The sequence below is a fragment of the Myxocyprinus asiaticus genome, chromosome 23, assembly GCF_019703515.2.
Source record: "Myxocyprinus asiaticus isolate MX2 ecotype Aquarium Trade chromosome 23, UBuf_Myxa_2, whole genome shotgun sequence".
Classification (NCBI taxonomy): domain Eukaryota; kingdom Metazoa; phylum Chordata; class Actinopteri; order Cypriniformes; family Catostomidae; genus Myxocyprinus; species Myxocyprinus asiaticus.
In genome coordinates, this window is record NC_059366.1 from 36,358,011 (window position 1) to 36,370,225 (window position 12,215).

Sequence of the window (12,215 nt, forward strand, 5' to 3'; positions counted from 1 at the left end):
CTGCAGGGCAGTAATGGCTGTTTACATAGAGCTGAATATTATGGGATTTTCTCTGTGTTATGCACCCAGAGTGACATCAACATATGCAAATACAAATAGGATGGTCATTGAGATAATAGTTAACAGAAACTTGGTTAGAAGATTGCTAGTTCTGTCAGGGTTAAGGCCTAATGTGTTGGCTGCGACGCAACTGGACACAATTGGAATGCTGCAACATAACAAATGATTAATTTCACCCTGCAAGATCAAAAAACAAAATAAAAATAAAAATCCAAACAGTTCAAAGAAAGTTTTATTTTGTCTTCCTTTATGTTCTCTCTCTTAAATCCTTAATGACTTGGTGAAAGGAAAAAGAGACACTGCACTCATCCTCAGTTGAAGCTCTAAAATGGAAAGAGTCCAACATGCAGACACCACACAATCATGCAGGTTTGTATCTTTGGTGGAATCATGCACATTAAAGTTACCTGTATCCCACTGATGCCCCCAGTTTGACTTAATATAACTGTGTATTCTGGGACCAAGATAACAGAGTCATGCTCCTCTTCTAGTTGTTTCTGACCAACCAATGGCTTCCTGTCATGATCCTCTTTATCTTCCTGTATGGTTACTGGTTTAACATCAGCCTCCTCCTCCATTGTTGCACAGACTGAAACCTTTATATTCTCAGAACTTTCTTTGTGCATGGTTGGTGGAGTTGATATGACCTTTATCTCAGCTGGTTTCAAAGCAAGTCTGTTAGCATCAGCTTTATCTTTCTTTCGCCTAGTTGGTGGAGTTAGTTGGGGGAGAAGCTCCTTAAATTCATTTTTAGAAGTAACAGAAACCATCTCGGTCTCTGCTTGACTGTCTTTTCGCCTCAGAGGTGGAGTTGGTTTAACTATGCTCTTTTCTTCTTGCAAATTCACAGCACCTGCTACTAATTCTTTATCAGCTTTGCTAACTTTTCTTCTTGTTAGTGGTGTGGGTTTCACAAAGGTCTCCCTTTCTTCTTGGGTTTTGCAAAGTGCCAGAGTCACATCACTTTCTGCTTGACTAACTTTGCGTCTAACAGGTGGGGTTGGTTTAACAGTACGCTCTTCTCCAACTTTCTGTTCACTGGTTTGCTGATCATCAATTTTTCTTAATTCAGCACTATGAAAAACTGTATTACTCTCTGGATTATCCTTACGTCTTCTTGCTGGTGGTGTTGGTTGGGTCTCCAGGCTGAGTGAAAATCTTTGATCTTCTCCTTTCACTTTACGTCGTCTTGCTGGTGGTGTTGGTTGGGTCTCCAGATCAAGCGATCTTTGGTCTTCTTTCTCTTTACGTCGTCTTGTTGGTGGTGTTGGTTGGGTCTCCAGATTATGCGAAAGCCTTTCACTTCCCAGTGTCTCTCTATGCCTTCTGCTAGGTGGGGTGGGAAGGACTTCTTGAAGTATCTGTGATTCAAAGTTTAGAGACAACCTGTCACCTTTACATTGTCTGGTTGGAGGTGTTGGTTTGACATCCACTTTGTCAAACTGAACCTTGCTTTCACTGTCATTCCGTCTTCTGACTGGTGGCATGGGTCTAAGTTCAATTTCTACATACTGCGCTTTACCAACTGATAAGGTCTTCTTAGGCTCTTTCTTCTCAGTAATATGCATGGTGTCTCCATCGTCTTGTTTTTCTACTGGTGTTGATGACATATCCACCTCAGTTTTGCCCTCTTTTCGTTGCCTTTCTGGTGGTGTTGGTTTAGGTTCAATTTCTATGAATTGTGCTTTACCACCTGATGGGGTCTTTTTCAACTCTTTCTGCTCAATGATATGCATAGTGTCTCTGTCTTCAGGTTTCTCCCTAGGTGTTGATAAGACATCCATCTTGTCTGATTGGACATTTGGTCGCTTGACTGGTGGCATAAATTTAGGATGAGCTTCTATGGATAGTACTTTATCAACTGACAGGGTCTTCTTTGACTCTTCCTCCTCAATTATATGCATAGTTCCTCCACCTTCAGGTTTTTCTGCTGGTGTTGATGAGACATACATCTTGTCTGATTGGACCTCAGTTTCACCCTCATTTCGATGCCTGACTGGTGGTGTTGGTCTAGGTCCAATTTCAATGGTTTGTGATTTATCATCTGATGGGGTCTTTGTCTCTTCTCCCTCAATGACATCCATAGCCTCTCCAACTTCAGCTTTGTCCTCTGGTATTGGTGAGAAATCCATCCTTTCTGACTGGAGCTCAGTTTCATCCTCATTCCATTGCTTGATTGGAGGTGTCAATTTAGATTCAGCTTCAGTGGATTTTGCTGTATCACCTGATGAGGTCTTCTTTGTCTCTTCCTCTTCAATGACATGCATGACCTCTCCACCTACATTGTCTTCTGTAGGAAAGTACTGGTTTAATTGAACTAATTCAGACTCTTCTAATGCTTTAATAGGCGTATTTGTTCTGGCCAGATCCTCTATGTCTTTCTCAGCAGACATTGCCCCAACATCTCTCACTGGTCTTTCTGATGTTAGACATTCTGATCCCTGAATTTCTGCCTCAGTGGGTTCCCTGAACGAAGTGGCTTCATGGATAGGATGTTTCTGCATCTCCATTCCCTCAGAGAAGTCTAGAATAACATATCTGCATTGCAGTTCATGTGGGCCATTATCTGTGGTCCAGTTGCCCTCTATATCAGCACGTGCACCATTTGTTTCATTATTCCAAGTCAATGTTCCAATACATATTGTAGCAGCATCTCCAATACCTTGTGTCTCTGTGGGTAGAGCTGCTTGCACTTGTCTGTTAGTGTCTAGCTCAGTGAGCTGTGAATGATCTGGTTCAATTGCTGAACTTATCTCTGACACATTTTCCATACCTGGCTTATTTCCAGTAGACTGAATGCTCTTTGAATCTTCAGCTTTTGGAGGGCCCAAAGTTTCATTATCTTGCTTGCCCATTGTTTGACACTGTGTGTTCTCATTCCCAACAGAACTAGCAGAAACTATGCTCACTGTAGTACTGTCTGTGGGTGTGTCCATACTTTGTATGTGCACCATATCTACATCCAAAATTAGTGCAGTAACCTTTTTTGTTTGAATTTCACTTTCATTACCACGTTGCTCTTGAGAATGTGGAATATATGAGTCCTCTTCCTCTTTGTCTTCCGCTGCCTCAAATTTACCATCATCCATTCTTTCAGCAAAAGAGTCTGAACTCAAATCCTCAATAGACATTTGGCTGTCCTTCTTTTCTGTGTTTGAACTTCCAGTGCCATAGATTTCCATGTTTGTGTCTTGCACTTCCAAGCTGTGGAGAGCTACAGACGTGGTAGTTTGCATCTTTTCATCTGCATTCTCATCATTCTCAGGCTTTTTTTCCAAAGGAACGGAGATTAAATTAGACTCACCCTCACCTTCATGTGCTTCATGGCTGCTTGTAGGAATAGCAGATTCACACACACTTGTGTCTGGCTCAGTTACCATCTCTGTGGTTAATGGTGCAGTTGTTTTGAGCTCAGCCTGATCAATGTCAGTCTCTGATGTTGGTGGTGTTTTTTCTGCAGTGTAAGTTTCTATCTCTGTTGTACTTTCTGAGAGTACACATACAGGGATATCACTTTCAGGGTTTTCAGATAGCTGTACCTTAGCCTGTTCAATGTCGTCCATCTTTACACAGCTCTCCGTGATGATGGATGCAGAAGAAACAAACTGTGACTGTTCAAATTCATTGGTTGACTTTGCCACAGCATAAACCTACAAATAGCATTTATAATATAACACTAAGCGTAATGGCTGAATATAATGATAGTCAGGAAATATATTTTCATTATAATGTATTTTAAATATAGCATGACCTCTATTTATTTATTTACCTAAAAAAATAAATAAATAGAAAAACATGAAAATTGTACCTGTGAGTCCAGCTGGATGCTTTGAGCCTCCAGTGACATACTCTGAGCTTCCTGTTTCATCTTCTCCTCAAGATTCTGAAACACACCTCATCTGTTTAAATCACTAGTCATGACTTTAATATGTAAGCCAAGACAGATGGCTAATTCACCATGTTTTCCCTCTGGGTTTTTAGAGTAGTGGTTGTCAATTTATGAGTAAAATAAAGTTACACAGTCACACCTCAAACGTGAATTTTGAAACTGCTGTTTTTAAAAATCAAAAGTTGCTAACAAGCTGCTACATAAGGACTACAACGGTTGTCAGATTAATCTAGGATGTAAATGCACATCCTTATGGTAGTTGTAGTACTTATTTAGCAACATGTTCAAAATGTATATAAAACATTTTTTACATTTGAGATACGAATGTGCGTAATTTATGTTGTAGAACAAAATGTGAAAGTCTCTTCTGGTGGTGTTAACCAATGATCTTATTTACTCAAAAATCAAAAACCTCTATTCTAAAAACCCACTGGAATTTCCTGAGGAAGCTCTGGAAACTGTTCATTCTTTTCCCAGTTGTAGAACCACAAACTGGACAGCCCAGTTGAGTTATGCTCACCTTAAGTTCCTGCTTTAGGTCATTCATATGAGTGTCTGCTTCATTTAGTGTTTTCATGCCATCTCTTTCAAGCTTGCCAGCCAAGTCAGGGCCCAGGCAATCCCTCAGCAGCTCTTTATGGGACAGCGCAACCTGCAGGCTTTTACACAGTTTCGCACCTTCCTCAATTGTAGCCTAGGGAGTACCAACACAGGATTTATGGTGTTACTATGTCACAATGGTATAACTCTGAATACACTAGACGTTTTATGTGAAACAACACATAAATTAATAAATGATCAAATAAATGAGCTTATATTTTGAGTTGTGTAGTTATACTCTTCTATAACTCTAAATACAAACACAGCAGTATAAGCCTTACCCATTCTAATACACTCTAATATTCTGTAAGTGCACTTCTTGTGCAGTGTACCCACATACGCAAATAAGAGATCAGATGCATTGCACACTCACACACCTGCATGGACACAGCTGAGCTGCAAGGATGATTTCTCATCTGGTTCCAGGACTGTATGCTTTGTAAGGCCTGTCTCACACACTGCACAGTGCTATCTGCACAGTCATTTTGTCTTTCCGACAGTTTCGACCGCAGACTTAACAAATAAATAATGATGATTGAAAATATACTTGTTATATCGTAATATAATACAACAACATTATACTATAACAGTTGTAAAATAAAACAAACAGTATTAAAGCTTGTGTATGTAATTTTTTCAATGTTAAAATACTTTCTCCTATCCCAAACTAATATTCAGAGACAACTATAAGTAAATTAGCATGAAACAGCAATGTTGACACAACCAATATCATGAGTTTGAGGCAGGACTATTTTTTTCAGGTATTCAGGAAAGCCTTTTAAAAAACAATAGTTATTTTTAAATTTCCATTTAGTGATGCATAAATTACACACTTCAGCTTTACAATTATTTCACATTATTATAGACATTTTAGTTACTGGTTTTGCAGCCCACTACAGTGGATATACCTGCAATATTGCAGCGTAACTGAGTCCACAACAGAAATGACATCATTAGGGGGCTCCTCATCAGAAGGGACCATACGGAGGGCCTGACCAAGATCACGAACTTTGCCTTCTAAAGCCTCAAGTTCTTTCTCACAAATCTATGAGAAAATAAATACAAATTTGTTAGGATTTAATTTCTATCGAGTGTCAGAATGAACATTTTTCAGATTTCTCAACATATTCCTACAATACCTTGAAATTATGCCAGTTTTCTTGTAGCTGACTAATATTCTGTCTGCCCTCTAAAAATCTTAAAGAGAGGTCCTGAGCACGCAGCTCGTCCAGGAGGCTCTCTGCCTGAGCTCTCAGAATCTGTGCTCTACCAGCAACCCTGAGGTCAATATGACCCAATCTGGCCTCACACACAGCAAGCCGTTCCCTCATCTCCTTTTCTGAGGTCACACAGAGGTCATGAAGGTGGCTGACCTCTAAGGTCAGAGCATCACGACCTCCAGGGGTGCAAAGGTTCATCAGGGAATCTTTAACGGCATCCAGTTCTCTCATCTCTCTCCTCTCTCTGTCAACGGTCTGAAGAAGAGCCTGGAGAGGCAGAAAGATTTAACTTATACTTAACATTATGAAACATGATCATTTTACTCCACATCCCTATCAAAGCACCACTGATCAATTAATTATGGTAAAAGTCACTCTTTTCAGGTAATGTATTTATAAATCAAACCCAGGTGGGGTTTGACTTTCTAACGAAAGTGAAGTCATTAGAAGCCTTTTTTTTTTTTTTATCCCCTTTTCTCCCCAATTTGGAATGCCCAGTTCCCACTACTTAGTAGGTCCTCATGGTGGCGTGGTTACTCACCTCAATCCGGGTGGCGGAGGACAAGTCTCAGTTGCCTCCGCTTCTGAGACAGTCAATCCGCGCATCTTATCACGTGGTTCATTGTGCACGACACCGCGGAGACTCCCAGCACGTGGAGGCTCATGCTACTCTCCGCGATTCACACACAACTTACCACGCGCCCAATTGAGAGCGAGAACCACTAATTGCGACCACGAGGAGGTTACCCCATGTGACTCTACCCTCCCTAGCAACCGGGCCAATTTGGTTGCTTAGGAGACCTGGCTGGAGTCACTCAGCTCACCCTGGATTCGAACTCGTGACTACAGGGGTGGTAGTCAGCATCAATACTCGCTGAGCTGCCCAGGCCCCCATATTAGAAGCCTTTTTTGGTGCAATTTAATCATCAAAGCTCAAAAAGTGAAATATCATCCATGAGCGGAACAGATAAAAATGCAAACACCAGAGGAAAGCAACTGGTCAGCAGTAAAAACTAATTTATGCAGGTAAGATTATGACCATAAATTATGGGGAAAGTTTTTTATTCAATTATTGTAGATTTGAGTAGTGTTTGCATTTCTAGTATGTTTTGACGTAATATGAGAAATACAGAATCTGTTGATTCTGTTTATCTTTTATACATTTTGAGTGTCATCCACACATTGCAATAATCAATAAAAAAAGCTCTATTATTTAGTTTGCTTTCATTAAAAAGGAATGGAATGCATTAATGCAATTATGAAATCATGAGATTAACAGACCTAGTTTTTATTTATTTGTTACTTTCCAGGTTTGAGGAAAATCCAACTGTTAAAATGAAAAAACAAACAAACAACAAAAAAACAGACCTTAAGAGTGTTAATAGTGCCCTGTAAACCAAAGCGTTCAGTGGGCAGGGCTCCAAAACCTTTGACCTGCTCTCTCAGCCAGTCCTGAGCTACGGTGTGCTGCTCAACTAACTGAGCACAAACTCTCTCTCTCCGGATTTCTTCTTCAACATTTACACAAAAATCCTACACAAGCACAAAAAGAATGCCATACAAGTATAGTTTTTGATATCTATTAGTCACTGAAATATTTAGCACAGCACTCCTCTTCTGGCTTACGGTAAGCTCTTTGATTAACTCTGGTATACACTCCTCCATGGTGGCCCAGGATGGATCGATCCAGCTGGGATCACGGGTCAGCTGGCTCATCTCCCTCCCGAGCACCTTTAGAGCAGACAGAGATGGGGTCAGGGCTCTAGTGTGGTCCAGCAGAACTCTGGCCTGCTCCACTGTGTGCCTTCGATCCCCTAAACCGGGCCAGGGAAATTTACGGGGCAGTGCAGCTGCCTGCCGTTTGACCTGCTCCAGCCGGGACTGAAGCTGCTCATTCTGACACTGCCAAGATGCCAGACGCTCCACTACACATTTCAGCAGACTGAGGAATGAAATAAGATGAGAGTTCATTTTTACTTGCCTGACCAAGACAGAAAACTCAACCTACAAATCTTTTCAACTAGTTTAGGGATGAAAACTACTGTAACACACAGACAGAAATTACAGCATGCATTATGAATAAATGTTAATGTATGTATTTATTTGTTTCTGCTGTTTTAATACAATTAAATAAAAAAATAATAAATTAATACTAATAGAAATACTGTAATATAACAACAACTTTATTATTATTATTATCATATTTATTATTATTATTATTCAAATTATTTAAACATTTTTATTTAATGTATTATTATTTTACAATGAATCATTATGTATACAGTACTTTACATTTTAAGGTTTGGAAAAAAAGTCTAATGAGAAATGCACATGTGTATTTCAACCTGTAAGACCAGTGTACACTCTTATTAAATTAAATTAGTCACAAGCCAACAAAGGAATAAAAATCACACTGTACTAGGCAATCAAGACACAAGATATATTGAAAAACATCTAACAACTACTATCACACGTTACAAAATTATTGCACAAACTACAAGATTTTTCTTTTTGTTATCAAGTCATCTATCAATGCAGAATAGAACAAACCTATGCAACTCCTGTGCTTGCTGCAGTGTTCCTTTCCACTCCTCCTCTAAACTTCTCATCTTCTCAATGAGTGATTGTCTTGTGTCTTCATCCAGATCTTTTCGAATGTACAGATTGTCCACTGTTCTTTTGAGGGATGCAATCTTAGAGTGGCCCTCAGAACGAAGATTTAAAATTGCCTGAAAGACAGAAAGGTACACAAAATCGGGACTGCCACATCTGACAAATCATAAACAAAACCTAAAGTTGCCATAATTTATTCTTCTATTTCTCCATACTGTTCTACTTACTTGTGCTTTATTCAGTCTCTCCTCAATCTGCTCCTGAGTGCCATGAGTGTTTTTCCCCAATGAGTCCAGGTCATCTTTCTGGCTCTTCATCCAGGACCAAGTGCTCTCCTCCTGTGTATGGACGTTTTGAAGCTCCCTTGACAGAGAATCCATGAGTTCAGCCTGGTTCTTCAGTTCGTGTGCAACCGCCAGCACCTTCTTCCATTCTTCTTCAATGGTTCTCAGTTTCTGCTGGATTTCCTGCTTTCTATTCTCCTCCAGCCCTTCACAAGAGCACAAACTTTCGACTCTTATCCTCAAGGTGGAAAGCTTGCAATCTCCATCTGATTCCAAGTTCAAGATAGCCTAGAGTAAAAAAAATCATCAAAATATCACAATGAAATTATATTCCGTGATTGTATTTTTGGTGAAGATTGAATATTGCCCCTTGTCTCTTACATGAGCGCCATCAATTCTCTCTTGTAAATGAGCATCTTCACCCAGCATTTCGATCTTCAGCTGCTGCTCTCTAATCCAGGACTGAGTGCTCTTCTCCTGGTCTAGAAGATCTCGAAGGTCCTTAGAAACAGATTCCTCAAGTTCTGATTGGTTTTTCAACTTCTGAGCATCCATCATAACTGCTGTCCACTCTTTCTGTAAGTCTTGTAATGTCTGTTGGACTGTCTGACATCTGTCCTCCTTCAGGACCTCACAAGAGCATAGACTGTCTCCTTTCCTCTTTAAGTCAGTGAGTTTGTCATCCCCCTCAGATCTTTGAGCTAGTACTGCCTAATAGAAACAAAATAACCAAGAAATGTATTTAGATTGTCATGGCATTCTCTCATGCACCTGTTTTCTTAATGTGTTTGTGCAGCCAGTTATAAAACAACTTTACAAGAAAATTGAGGCCACAAAGGCCCACATTTGCAAACTTATGGTTTTGCTTCCTCACATAAATATGATAAGCATAGATACCTTGGTTAATGTCAGCCGAGCACATAACTAACACTGTAGTTATATATCCCTCTCAAATAATGTTCAGCTGAAATAGTTTTTAATGGCTGAAGTTGACACCAATATCCAAAAAGCAAGGTGGCCAATAGCAAATACAAATAATAGAATTGAATGATAGAATAAAATATATAAACACTCATTTTACACAAATTTACAGTAATTTTCTCAAAATTCACTAAATATATATGAAAACAGACAATGTGCACTATACTGTACATTGACAAGGCTGTTGGTAGATTTTGGAACTGACACTAGGTTGAATGAGCACTTCTGTTAACCGGCCAAAGCCGATAATCTCAAAATGGCATTAATCAGCTTCGTCGACATTTATCAGTCTTTCACTAACCTCAACTCTTTTAAGTTTCTCCTGAATAGAAGATGTTTCATCAAATGAATCCAGGGTCTGTCTCAGCAGTCTAATCCAGGAGCGAGTGTCCCCCTCTTGATCATGGAAGGTCAGTAGCTCTCTGTTGAGAGAATCCTCATGCTTGATCTGGTTCTTGAACTCCTGGGCTAGTTGCACCACTTTTCTCCACTCCTCCTCTACTGCTTTCTGGGTTTGGTCAATGTGGCTTCTCCTCTCTTTGTCAAGTTCTTTATAAGAACATAAACTTTGCCCATGTCTCTTTAGACTGGCCAATCTGGATTCGGCTTCAGGATGACAGTCCAAGACAGCCTAGAGGATATACAGACATTACTGTCCAATATGTGCATTTATAGCAACCTTTTTATCAGAGAGCTTGCAAACAAAATAACACTTTTTATTCTCCCCTTACAGTACCTGCACTTTGTTCAGTTTTTTCTGTGGCTGAAGTTCCTCCCCTAGAAAGTGCAGCATCTCCAGTTGTTCTCTCACCCAGGACTGGGTGCTCTTTTCCTGGTCCTCAAATGCTTGTAGTTCCTTGGAGAGAGAGTCTTGGAGCGTTGCCTGATTTTTTAGCTGTTGAGCAATATCCAAAACTCTTTTCCACTCATCTTCAATATTTCTCAAGGTGTGACTGAGCTCCTGTCTTCTGCTGTCTTCCAATATCTTGTGAGCACATAAAGCCTCTCCCTCTTCTTTTAGTGCAACTAATTTAGTGCCACCCTCAGGATTTAGATTAAGAACAGCCTTAAAACACAGAATAACATTTAAGTGATCCTAATTACATTGAGGAAAAGGGTTGTTGGTCACTTCTTTATTTGGTATTTCATCAAAATTGCATATGCATGATGCTAACTAACTTATATTCCAGCTAAAACAAGCTTGGAGCCTAAGGTAGGGCATAAGGTAGCTGTGTTTGGAACATAGTGACTAGTTTCTAGCAGGTCATTAAGTGGTCCAAGCTTGATAAGATGGACCAGAAAACCAGCTGACCTAGTTGAGCTCACTTAAACACCTTAAGATCGGGTGATCCGATCACATGTGGTCAGGTGAGACACATCGCAGTTTACACCTGGTCGTTTAAAAGCGTCTTCTGTGACCACTTGTGATCAGATTTGGAGAGGAGGGACCCTGTTTCATGACAACATATATAAATCACTATGTCAGTGTGTTCCTGCATGATAATAAACCACAACAAATTCAGAATTGAAAAAGAAAAGAGTAAAAAAAAATAAAAAATGCGTGCTATTTGGTGCAACTGAAATTTAATCTAAGCACAAAATCAAAATTTCAAACAGTATTGTCCGATATTTTAGTGGATTACCTGTTTTAACCTGAGCTGCAGATGTTCGTGCTTCTCATAAGTGTCCCTACTTGCTGATATCAGACACAATGAAGAAGATCTTGGAAGTTCTCATGCTTGTGAATGTATCAGCTTTTTAAAATTTGAAACCGCTCGTAAACAACAAAGTTTAAACTCTTGTTTTAGCACAGTGGTTGCTTGACAAGTGAGTGGAGACACTTCGTTGCTGCCAGGACGCATACAGGACAGATTAGCGTTTACACCTCAATTATGATGCGTTCAGATGCGTTTTTGTGATCTGATCACAAAACATTTTAGACCCCGTTTCGACCTGTATTTAGCACTGACCACAAGTGATCCGATCACCAAAAACGCATCTTAATACCAGGTGGAAATGGGGTCTAAGATGGTGTGAATTTTTCTAGCAGGTAAGATGGTCTATCATCTCAGTCAGGATCCATAAGCTGGTAGTTCAGCTGGTTAAGTACATAAACCAGCTTAGACCAGCAATATGAGCAGTTTGAGCCTGCTAGAAACCAGCTGCCATGATCCACAGCAAGCACCTTAAAATGCTTTAAGCTGGATTTTTCAGCATGGACAAAACTCTAATAAATAAAATGTCCATTTATCACTCTGTAGGGACCCCACCTGAGCCTTAATATGTTTTTCTTGTGTTGGGGACTCCGTTCCCAAGGACTCAAGTCCTTTCTTTAAATCTCTGATCCAGGCTCTGGTGTGCTCTGCATTGGTTTGGAATGTTTCAACTTGATCATCGAGGGCCTTGTGGACTTGTGCCTGGTTCTCCAGAAGAGTCCCCATGCAGTGGTATTGATCTATTAGGGCCTCACTGTCTCTAACCAGTGAGTCATCCCTCAGGCCACGCATCCTTACCGTGGATAACAGGTCATGAAAGGCCTCCACACGACCACTGAATATTCAGAGTTAA

The 12,215-nt window shown here is 40.1% G+C and overlaps 1 protein-coding gene across 1 annotated transcript in view; it reads right to left on the reverse strand.

Moving 5' to 3' along the window:
* Positions 1 to 12,215, reverse strand: part of LOC127413803 (nesprin-2-like) — a 152,352-nt gene that overhangs the window by 95,817 nt on the left and 44,320 nt on the right. The window contains 14 exon segments of the mRNA XM_051651217.1: positions 468 to 3,710; positions 3,869 to 3,943; positions 4,470 to 4,643; positions 4,927 to 5,062; positions 5,458 to 5,594; positions 5,689 to 6,036; positions 7,138 to 7,302; positions 7,396 to 7,711; positions 8,320 to 8,498; positions 8,610 to 8,954; positions 9,048 to 9,377; positions 9,949 to 10,278; positions 10,384 to 10,713; positions 11,918 to 12,197. Coding sequence (XP_051507177.1) covers positions 468 to 3,710; positions 3,869 to 3,943; positions 4,470 to 4,643; positions 4,927 to 5,062; positions 5,458 to 5,594; positions 5,689 to 6,036; positions 7,138 to 7,302; positions 7,396 to 7,711; positions 8,320 to 8,498; positions 8,610 to 8,954; positions 9,048 to 9,377; positions 9,949 to 10,278; positions 10,384 to 10,713; positions 11,918 to 12,197 — 6,388 coding nt within the window.